Source organism: Rattus norvegicus, chromosome 19 (genome assembly GCF_021556685.1).
Source record: "Rattus norvegicus strain SHRSP/BbbUtx chromosome 19, alternate assembly SHRSP_T2T, whole genome shotgun sequence".
Taxonomy (NCBI): Eukaryota; Metazoa; Chordata; class Mammalia; order Rodentia; family Muridae; genus Rattus; species Rattus norvegicus.
In genome coordinates this window covers 57,527,780-57,538,883 of record NC_141552.1, presented here as the reverse complement: position 1 = coordinate 57,538,883, position 11,104 = coordinate 57,527,780, and the positions used below count along the sequence as shown (strand labels likewise).

The following is an 11,104-nucleotide window of genomic DNA, read 5'->3' as shown; positions in this document are numbered from 1 at the left end:
TGGTCCTCTGAAGCCTTTCCCCACTTCTTATGATGCAGAATCTTTCATTGGCCTGGAACTTGGCCATGTAGACCTGGCTAGCTAGGCCACAGGCTTCCAGGAGTCCCTCTGACCCCATCCTCCATTGCATAGAACTGGGCTTACCGATGTATGCTGCCACGCTCTACTTTTAATATGTCTTCCTGGGTCTGAACTCACGTCCTAAAGCAATCGCTTTAGAGACTTAGCTACCGCCAAGCTGTTACTGTCACCTTTCAGAAGACAGTGGTGATGTCGGGGCTGGCTGGACTCAACCAAATATAATTGCAAGTGTGGGATGTTTAAAATCTCCCCTGCTCCCCCCATCTCCCGCGCCCCATCTCAAAAGTGCGCTTCTTCACATACTGTTCTCCAAATACAGCACTGTCACCAGGCTCATCAGCTCCAGGCCTTTTCCCTTTTAAATTCTGCCCCGTTTGATATAAATATCTTAATCTGGGTAAATGTGATCAATATCCAAACACATCCACGCTGATCAGATTTGGAGCTTTATTGTGCGATGAAAAAAAAAAAAAAGCAAACCTAAAATTTGATTCCAAGCATATGTAATTTAGCTCTTGGGAGCAGGGCATTATTCACAAAAGAGAAAAGATATTTATTTGAAGAACAGAATATATTCAGACTTGTTTATTCCTACAAAACCCATTTCCTCAAGCCTTAAATTTATGCTGCTGTGTTTAAGCAATGAAGTTATTTTTATAAAACCTAGTTAAGCAATTTAATGGGAATAGCATCGTTAGAATAAAAAATTGCACACATGCGTTACTCTGAAATAGTATTATTTGAGTCCAACTTTCAGCTTCTAGTGACAAATTGCCCTTCATAGACTGAAATGCATAATGATAGTTGAAGAAATATATATGTAAAGAAAGTAAAAATACATTGCTGTCATATATAAAAGGAGACCGTAAGGATACACACGTGAAGGAAAGGGACATTTTTCTTTTGTCCTTGTTGTCTAGATAGAGCCTCACAGAGCCTAGAATGACTTTAAACTTGCAGTTCAGTTGGTAGGGCATGACCTTGAACTCCTTATCCTCTTACCTCCACCTCCCCAGTGCTGGGATTATAGGCTTAAGTGTCCCATTCTTGTGAACCCAGCTCTTCCGGCCTGCTGACAAGCTCTCTACCAAATGAAGTGCACCCCCAGCCCTGCTCCTTCTTTCTCTAGTTTCTTTGACCTCACCGTCTCCTGCTCTTCTCCAGCCTGAATGCTGCTCATTGGCTAGAAGCTATTATAGAATAAGAGGAGAAACTGATCAAATAGGTATGCTGACTTGAGGAGTGGGGGATGGGGTTTAAGAAAGCCAGAGTCCAGGAATTTCAAGAGTCAGATGAGAATTTTGACAGCCATCCCTGCTCTGATGTGGCAAGGAAGAGGCACATCCCACCAGGGGATGTGGCCAGCAACTGAAAGTGAGGACCACAGGCTAAGAGGGTGGAAAAAAAAATCAACATCGTGCTAGAAAAGCTATGGATTGTTTAGCACCCTGAATCTCTGACTTCAGACATTCTCATCAACCAAATAGAGTCACAGACGGCACAGTATTTTGACTACAATAAACTGCATATTTGATGGTGGTCCCGTGAGGCTGCGATGGAGATGTCAAACTTCTGTTGCCTAGAGATGTTGTTGGTGTCCTGGTGTAGTAAATTTTATGCGTGTTCTGGGTGACAGTGGTAAATACAGCTTTACACAGTAATGAAGCACACACAACTCACAATCCTTGACAACAGCGACAATGTGTTGGCTTATATGTTTAGCATATGCTATGTCTGAAGGTAGTTTTCGGTCCCCGTCAAGGACCCTGGTGTGACAATTTTGAAAAGCACTGTGTGCCTGGAGCGGGTGGAGCCATCCAAGATGTCCTTGGGTGACTTGGAGACACCGCTTTGAAAGGAGACCGTGCTCATCCTATGTTTGCTCTGCATTGAGGTGTGACTACTTGTTCTTGCCACGATCTGCTACCCTCGCCGTTGGCCAGTTCACTGGGGTGGCTTAACTTTTGACCTTGAGCCATTAAAAGGACAAGCTAAATAAACCTCACTTTGTTTCACACATGTCTGTGTCAGCTGTCTTGTGATAGTGATGGCGAGAGAGTACAATCAGCTGTGTTTCCAATGGTTGTTTTATTATGTACTTAGAGAACTATATTCTGAAAGCCTGTCACGCAGAAGCCTCATGCAACTTGTGTCTACTACGTGTCTTGAGGGCACTTAGAGGCCTCCTGAAGTTTTGCTCCTACAACCTCAGGGTTCTTTCACGTAGGGTATACTACGATGTTCACATAGCCAGAAAATCAACCAATGACACATTTCTCAAAATGTATTCCTACCATGACTAAATTAAGAGAGATCTTTCAGGTAGCCCAATCTTGCTTTTTCTGTCTTGAAGAATCATGTATTATTATTATTATTATTATTATTATTGTTGTTGTTGTTGTTGTTGTTGTTGTTATTTTAAGTAGGTCAGGTCTATTCACCTGAGAGGCACAAGGAGAGTGGGAAACAATTTGACAACCTATTACCAGAAGTCCCTTTCTTACCATGTCTGGGTCATTATTGTATGATTCCCCTTTGTCACATGAAGAGTAATATTACAATGAGTTATGATAGAAACATGGTCTGTCTCTGCGTACCTATGAGTACCAATACTGGCATTGCGATTCTGCAATTAATAAATGTAATCTGAGTTTGTTGAGGGGGGACTACCATTGTATTTATCATGACCTGTCTTCCTTGGGAGGATGCTGAGGAGGGGCTTCTTAAGGGATGATAAACTCACATATGTACCGCTTGCTACTGCGACAAGCCTCATCGCTCCACTTCCCCTGAGCTGACTGGGAGAACAGGACACAGTTTTCCCGCTTGCCACCACTTGGCTGGGCACGGTCCCAGTTGAGGAAGGAGACGGCGAATCCGTGGACGTCGAGGAACTTGCCTTCTGTGACCATGTCATTTATGCCTAGCCAAAAGTCATTGACACCTGGCAGGCTCCTCTTACTGTAGTCTCGGAGGGCATTGATTTCGTCGGAATTCCTGGGGACAACCAGGGTTCCTCCCTTGGAAATGCAGTCTTCGTTGGCTTCGTGGTAATGCTTGAGGCCTTCCGAAGCAAGGTAGCATTTCTTATGAACTTTGGTGCCTCGAAGACAGACTGTGAAGACGGAAGGGTTGGTGATGTCATAGGATGCCTTTTGGGGTGTGATATGCTTTATACTATCAAGCACTGGTAAATGTTTGTGTAATGACTAATGGGTTGACAGTCATGACTTAGCCATTGATGAGTTTGTTGGTGCCAGACAGACACACAGTAATAACCACGTCATGCATCTTCAAGCAACCCCATGACACAGTGGTGCTATCCACATCTATCGGGTTTTTGAGGCTTAGAGAAATTGTTACTCGCAACTTAGGGAGCATATAATGAATTCACAGCCACCTGGGACTCAAAACATAACCTTAGACCCTGGGCTGCTTCGATTTAATTTGTAGCGTAGTTTATGTTAAAAAAAAGTACTTCCTGGGGTTCCCTTTGGACTTTTAGAATGGAACAAAATTTCATAATGAAAGACCAAACACAAGCCACCTGCAGTGGCACATGCCTATGATTAGAGCACCTGAAAGATGGCGACAGAATGCTCGATGTGACTCTGAAATAAGCCCGATCTTCCAGTTCCAGGCCAGTGAGCCCTACATAGACCTTACCTCAAAAACAATGACCAAAGCCAACCAGACAAAACCAATAAGAAAGGAAGGGAGGGAGGAAGGAAGAATAAGAAAGGAAGAAAAAAAGAAAAAGAAAAGACAAAAACTCAGGGAAATAGGGGGTTTTCCCCTACTTTGCTTTCTTTTCGACACAGGATCTCTCCCTGTCCACCCCCAAACTGTGTGCGTGCATGTGTGCGTGTGTGCGTGTGTGCATGTGTGCATGTGTGCATGTGTGCATGTGTGCATGTGTGCATGTGTGCATGTGTGCATGTGTGCATGTGTGCGTGTATAGCAGCCATGGTGCATTTAGCTGTCAGAGGACAACAGGTAGGATTCTATTCTCTCCTTTCATTATGGAACCAAACTGAGGTTGTCAGGCTTGCCGCAAGCACCGTTCTTTGCCTGCTGGGATTTGAACTCAGTTCTTTATGCTTTCACAGCAGGTAATTTGTTAGCTCAGCTATCTATTCCTCCAAGCCCTAAAATATCCTCTGAAGGGCTCAGGATTTCCCACCATTGGTAGACCCTTCACTTATTAGCATTTGCAAAGCCCTGGGTTAGATCCTCTGTCCCACCAGCACAAGGCACTGTGGTACTGGCCTGCAGCCTTAGCACTCTGGAGTTGAAAGCAGGAGGATTGGGAGTTGGAAGACATCCTCCTGGGCTGAAGAGATGGCTCAGTGGTTAAAAGCAATGGCTGTTCTTCCTGAGTTCAAATCCCAGCAACTACATGGTGGCTCACAACCATCTCTTATGAGATCAGAAACCCTTTCCTGGTGTGTATGAAGACAGCTACAGTGTACTTATATCTAGAAAATAAAGAAATCTTTTTTTTTTTAAAAGAAAGAAAGTCATCCTCCATCACATAGTGAACTCTGGGTCAGTCTTGGAAATATGAGAACCCATCTCAAAATATTAAAACTAGGAACTAGAGAAATGGCTCAGTGGTTAAGAGCACTTGTGGCTCCTCCAGATTCTCAGGACTCACATGGTGGCTCACAACTGCTAATGCCCTTCTCTGAGTTCCATGGGTACTGGCATGTACATGGGAGAGAGAGAGAGAGAGAGAGAGAGAGAGAGAGAGAGAGAGAGAGAGATAAAAATAATATGTCTATATACACACATATATATGCATGTAAGCAAAATACCAATACACAAAAAATAATTAAAATATTTAAATGAAAATAAGTAACATGTACTCTTAAGCTACCTCCCCCCTCCCAACCCCCCTCAGCCAAGACAGGAGTTCTCTGTGTACCTCTGGCTGTTTTGGAACTCCTCTATAGCCCAGGCTGGCCTCAAACTCAGAGATTTGTCTACCTCCAAGTGCTGGGATTAAAAGCGTGAGCCATCCCCCAACAGCCCCCCAGCAGCTGCCAAAGTTTATGTGTGTTTCTTTCTTTCTTTCTTTCTTTTTTCCCTACAAGCGGACAAACACAGCAAGCAGTCTGGATGAGTTCAATCCTGGACAATAGCCGTTTCACTTCTACTACCCTTCAGGCCCAGGCGCTGGGGAAGGGGACCTCTTACCTGTCTGCAGAGCTTGCATTTCCTTCAAGGCATTGACTTCCCGCCACAGCTTTTCAACTTGAGACTTCAGGTCACCATCCTTTTCTAGGGGACAATGGTGGGGTGGGGTGGGATAGGGTGTGGGATAGAAAACACATGATTAGAACGAATTAGAAATGTTAAAAAGAAAAAAAAAAGGCACTTTGTAATGCAGAATCCAAGGCAATGGCTTTGGTGAAGCCGGGCCAAATGCGCATGCGCACTGAGAACAATTCAGGAAGCGAACCTGCTTGAGAAGGTCCCCAGGGAATTTGAGGATAGCTTCTTTCTGTTCTCCACTCTCTTTACCAAACTCCGCTGTGTGTTCTGAGAACACTTGTCCACCCTTGACAACGGCATTCCCACTGTTAATCTTTCCTGAACCTTCTTCACTTTCACTTATCTACGATTTCCCCAATGCTTGATGTGCTCCGTTTGGGGCATATACTTTGTGGGATATAAAAAGGTTAATGTTATTTGTTAGTGGAGAATGAAGGTGAGAGTGGTGAGCTAAGGACTTTGGTGGGTTAGTGCCAGGAACCATACTTTCTGGGCCTCACCTCCCTTCACTCTGCATCCATTACTGACGATGTCTGGTAGAGGTGCAGTGGCTCTTGGCTTAGGTGAGTTTATAAAGGACCATTGAGAACTTACCTATGGGGGCATCGCCACAACTATTTCTCCTTATTCCTTGTTCTCCATCCACCTAATTTTCTTCCTTTCCCTTCTTTACATTCTTCTCCCCTCTCCCTTTTTGGCAATATTAGAGACTAAATCCAGGCTCTCATATCTTTTGCATGCTAGGCAAGGGCTCTGCCAACTCTCTCGATTCCTAGTTCCAGCTATTTATTATTGAATGTTCTTAGACGGGACCCAAGACTCTTTGGCTCTGAGTGAGTATCTGTGGCTAAATCTAGATTCCAGAAGAGTGGGGACTGTCTTAGTGACCACTAGGAACTGTGATAAGTCATACCAAATATTACACCTAAATATATTAAAAGACACCATACACGATAGGCCATGAGATCAAATCTCTTGCTGCCCCTGAGGTAGACGCTCAGATCTAGAAGCTCACAGAAGAGCATGCAGAGAAACAGAAAAAGCTGAGTCCATCCACTGAAGGTCTCCTGTCGGTAAAAGACAGAACTCAAATGTAGGCAGAGCTCAAACGTGGGTGTCTCTGGCTTCTAGCCTGTTCTCCCTAACCCTCTGATCTGCCTCTGCAGAGCAGCTGCCTTCCCCCTCCCCTTTCTCCTCAGCACACGGACTTAGGGATGACACGTTAAAACGGTTATGAAGCATCTCCAGCTGTCTCCCTGTGGGCCTGGCAGATAGACACTCAGTTTTGTGGGCTAGGAAGGTGGCTCAGCCGGTAAAATGCTTGCCTCACAAAACAGGAGAACCCAAGTTTAACAAACAAAGCTAGGCAAGGTAACACGCTTATAATCCCACCTTGGGAAGCAGATACAGGCAGATCCCTGAGGCTCCCTGGCATGTCAGCATAGCCTACTTGTCAGAACTCCTGGCCAAGAAAAGAGGCTTCTTCTTCTTTTGAAGGTGAAAATGGGTGACACTTGAGAAATGATACTTGAGGCTGTCCTCTGGCTTCCACATGCATGTGCACACTTGTGAACACATACCAACACATAATGAACACACACACACACACACACACACACACACACACACACACACACACACACAAAAGAAAATCAGTTTTATGTCCCTGTGGTTTTTCAGGACAATATAAAATCCACTATCTTAATTCCCTGTCCCCTTAAACTTGTGCTTCACAAGCAAGATGCTTCCACATTTGGGCTAGGAAACTGTCTTCTAGGGTACTCAGTACCCCCTCCCGTCATCCTCTATTTCCCTTGACATTGTACATCAGTTGTTAAGTGTCCAACAGCTCAGTTCAGGAATACAATTGCCCAAAGATTTTATCCTGCGAGGCCACTCAGACTGGAAAAAACAAAGAGGGCATTTAAGAAGCAAACCCATCAGCTCTCCGGGCCAGGTTTGCAGAGCCCACTGAGGGCTTGCTTCCAACTTCCAAGCTGCCAGCTAGACACATTTCAATCCCCTTCCTTCCAGGTCGGTTTCCAGCTCCTTTGTATTTCAATAAGTAGCTGTAAACGCTATCATTAGCACAAAGATACACATGTTCCTATTAGGCTCCGGGGAGATCATTATGGCAGTCATCTTCTGGGTGACTTGGTGGCTTCCACTCTCTTCCAAACCATCCTTGCTCAGGTGGATGAACAGAAGGAATACCAGGAGGAGCTAGCTCACTCTAAACAGCGTATTTTATTCATTAGTGGAACTGGTAATTTGTTGAGACCCAGAAAGTAAGTACTTAGGGAATACTTGTACTTGATGTTTAACTGCTGTTGCCATTTTTCAGTCTCTTAAAAGGTCTCTCTCCTTTTCTTGGATGATTGTGGCTACACAGTATCAGATTGAGGAGAGGAAAATGCAACAAACATTTCCAGTGGAACCAGGGTAAGGGGCAGAATTGAGTGAGAAAGGCATTGACTGGCGCTGCCATTTGAAGAGACAATTCAAGATTAGTTCTGATTAATGGCGTGCCATTTCTAGAAGGAATAACACAGTATCTTAGTGCCAAGATGGGCATATGTGCAGAAAGGGACTTCATGGGGAACACTGCGTCAGAGAGGGACATAGCAGAAACTACATAAAAGCTGCTGAGAAAGAACCAGTGAAGTCAGAGACTCCCCAAACAATAGAGGAACATATCCAACTGTTCAAATGAATGAAACAAGCCTACATTTACAGCTAGCCAAGATTGAATGCGTGAAATAAGTTTATTTACCTTTCAAATATTTGCAATGTCAATCTGAGATGTATTTGTTTACTGTAGATAATTCTGGGTAAAGATTGGGGTGGGGTTGGCTTTTGCTTTTTCTCATTGTTGTTGTTTGTTTTGCATTTTTGAGACAAGGTCTTAATGAAGCCCAGGCTACCCTTAAGTCTGTTTAGGCTATTCTTGAGTTCATGGCCCTCTGCCTCTACCTCCAAGTGCTAGGACTCTAAGTATTCATGGCCACTCCCGCCTTGCCGTTCATATTTGGTTCTATAAACTTTGGTCTTATTTTAAGGTACTCTTTTTTTTTTTTTAAAGTGACTTGGTAGGGAAAAAGTAACCAGCAAACCTAAGCCGACTGCTCCACTCCCTGTAGACTAGACTTGGATTAGATCTGAAAGCAAAGACTAGTTATTACTTTGTGTGTTGGGCGGGGGTGGGGGTGGGGGCGGACAGTGTGTGAAGGTTATGATATGTTTGCAACAGATTGGAATGACATACCTCCTAGGGGTGGGCACTGGGGGAGGAGAGAGATAGAGCAAGAAGGAGCTACAGAGATTGAGAAACTCCCATACATTCTTATGCCCACCTATTTCAGGGAAGGAGAGACACAACCCAAGCCACACCGTTCCCTGTCTTCTCTCTCTGTTCTTCCCCCGTCCTCATGTACTATGATACACTTCACCTCTGTATGAGAGATATTTGAAGCTTTTGTTTAAAAGGCTTGCAGGGAGAGGCAATACTTTTAAAGAAGAACATCTCTGTTTAAGAAACCTTCCATGAGACCAGACTTTCATAAATGCCCTTGGGAAATGGCTCTTGAGACCCAGTAAAGAAAAAAACATAAGTGGATGCGTCAGCTGCTGGTAACAGGTGAATGCAGACTTTACTGCTTTTTGTGTGTTTGCTTTTGAGATAGGGGTTCCGGTAGTCCAGACTGGCCTCACCCTTCCTAGCCAAAAGATGACTTTGAAATCCTGATCCTCCTGCCTCCACGTCCCAAGTGAGCTCGCCACCCCTTGCTGCTTGCTGTTGCTTTGAAAAGAGTGACCTTGTAAGGAAGCCATGTTATGAGATTTGTGTTGCAAACGCCCTGTCAGGAAAATGCCTTAGAGGCCGAGATGAGGCATCACTGGGTTCCAATGCATTTCTCTTCCACTTAGCTTTTAACCTAAAGCAGGTGGAGTCCCATTGTCTTTGCTCTTTCAAACTTTGAAGGTTTTTTTTGACTTTTGGCCTAGTTTAAGCCCCCTCAGATCCAGCTTTGCTCTAGGAGTGAATTCTACACCAAAGTATCTTTAAGTTCTGTCTGATTGTGTGTTAACGGGTTCTTAAGTTAAAGAGACAGACAGTGCTTCATGATGTGAAAGATCACATACCCGGTTTCAACAGCTTTCCCTGGACTGACAGAGATGGGGAAATAAAGCAACAGGATAGGCAGGGTCAGAAGGAAGCCACAAATGCCCCCTGCCATCTCATCTAATGAGATTGTAGTGGGGTGGAGGTTACAAATATATTTGAATAAGTTTGATACCCAGGAGATTACAGGGCATCATTAATTAGTGTATTGTTTTCTTATCATCCACAAAGGCAGATGTGCACAGGTCCGTGTAAGCTCTCGCTCAGAAATGTTCCACAGTATCAAAGCTCAATGGACAACAGACATACACAGAGACTTTTGTCATTATAAGAGATTATTTTCAATTAAAAAAAAAAACACCCTAGTACATGTCTTTCTTTAAATAGCAAACTCTCCAGAGACTCCAAAGGTCACCGGATCCCTTGCAAAGCCATACACCCACCCACTATGATATGATGGTCTCCTGGTGCCGTTTGGATGTGAGCCTTGTCCAACACCTTCCCAACCCTGAGTAAGCCTAGGGTTTTGCGGGGCAGGGGCAGCGAAGTCCCATTACCTTTCACTCGGCGTTTGCTGTGCTTCCTGGCTTTCGCTCGGGATGGGTAGCTGCTGATCTGGTCCAGGAGTAAGCTGGCCACCAGGATACAAATGACAAGTCTGTTCTTTACCATGGTTCTGGGACAGGCCAGTCTGGCCAACTTGCTCAGCAACGCTGGAGCAGCTAGGGAACAGGGAGGCTGTGAGGCCACATCTTGCTCTGGGCTGCCGGGGGCTGGCTTTATATAAAGGAGCTGCGAGGTTGGCTAGAAGCCTGCTGACGAAAGGCTGGAATGTTCCTCTAGTCATGGCATAAGGAGGCCTCCTGTTCTCACTCCTCATGCTGGGCTCCAGACTCATTTATTTTTATTCTGTTTGCATTTTCCCACTGATTTTCCTCCTCACAGTGTATCTCAGTTAAAGAAAGATTTGCCTCTAAAAGAACATTGATATATATTTAATATATCAAATACATAATATATTTGATAATATCTAGCAAATATATAATATATTATACATACATATATGTGTGTATGAGTGCATGTCAACATGTGGGGAAAGCTTAAAATCTCTGGAAAGATCCAATCTAAAAGCTTTTGTTTCAAAGCTCTGAGGTGTATCTAATATCTGGAAAATAGAGTCAATTCAGTTTTAAGAGTTTTAAAAAGAAAATGTGACCAAATCGTTTGAGGATGTGGCTCAGTGACACAACACTCACTCAGCAGATGTAACACTCTGGATTCAACTTGCAGTACCATAAAATTAGGTTGACACCGTGACACCCCAGTCAAAGAAAGCAAGCTTAAATCCCATCAAGGTAGTTTCTGCATACGTGCTGTGTGTGCTTGTATGTGTGTGCATGTGCCTGGGCGTATGAGACTGTCAGAAACACACATGGAGGTCAAAGGGAAACTTGCAGGAGTCGCCCCTTCCTTGATGTAGGTCCCAGGGATCAGACACAGGCACTTTTGACAAGCACTTTTACCTCATGAGTTATCTTCCTAGACTATTTAGTTTTATTTTTAAAACTAAAGTCAGGAGGGTAGTAGCACAACTTTTATCCCAGTGCTTGCCAGTAAGAGGCA

At 44.2% G+C, this 11,104-nt stretch overlaps 1 protein-coding gene across 1 annotated transcript; it reads right to left on the bottom strand.

Annotated features, from left to right (window-relative positions):
- Window positions 1-2,772: 2,772 nt before the first annotated feature.
- Clec3a (C-type lectin domain family 3, member A) lies at window positions 2,773-10,153 on the bottom strand. Its single transcript, NM_001108899.1, has 3 exons — window positions 10,039-10,153; window positions 5,281-5,364; window positions 2,773-3,196 (listed from the first exon to the last, which is right to left on the bottom strand). The coding sequence occupies exons 1-3, from the start codon at window positions 10,151-10,153 to the stop codon at window positions 2,805-2,807; spliced, it is 591 nt and encodes a 196-aa protein (NP_001102369.1). The 3' UTR covers window positions 2,773-2,804.
- Window positions 10,154-11,104: the final 951 nt, after the last annotated feature.

Bases quoted from the DNA above. Each gene is read 5' to 3' on its own strand.
- Clec3a (NM_001108899.1), bottom strand. From the start codon at position 10,153: ATGGTAAAGAACAGACTTGTCATTTGTATCCTGGTGGCCAGCTTACTC. The intron at 5,365-10,038 runs GTAATGGGACTT...ATTGTCCCCTAG, and splicing joins CAGCAAACGCCGAGTGAAAG to AAAAGGATGGTGACCTGAAG. The intron at 3,197-5,280 runs GTAAGAGGTCCC...CCGTCTTCACAG, and splicing joins AATGCAAGCTCTGCAGACAG to TCTGTCTTCGAGGCACCAAA.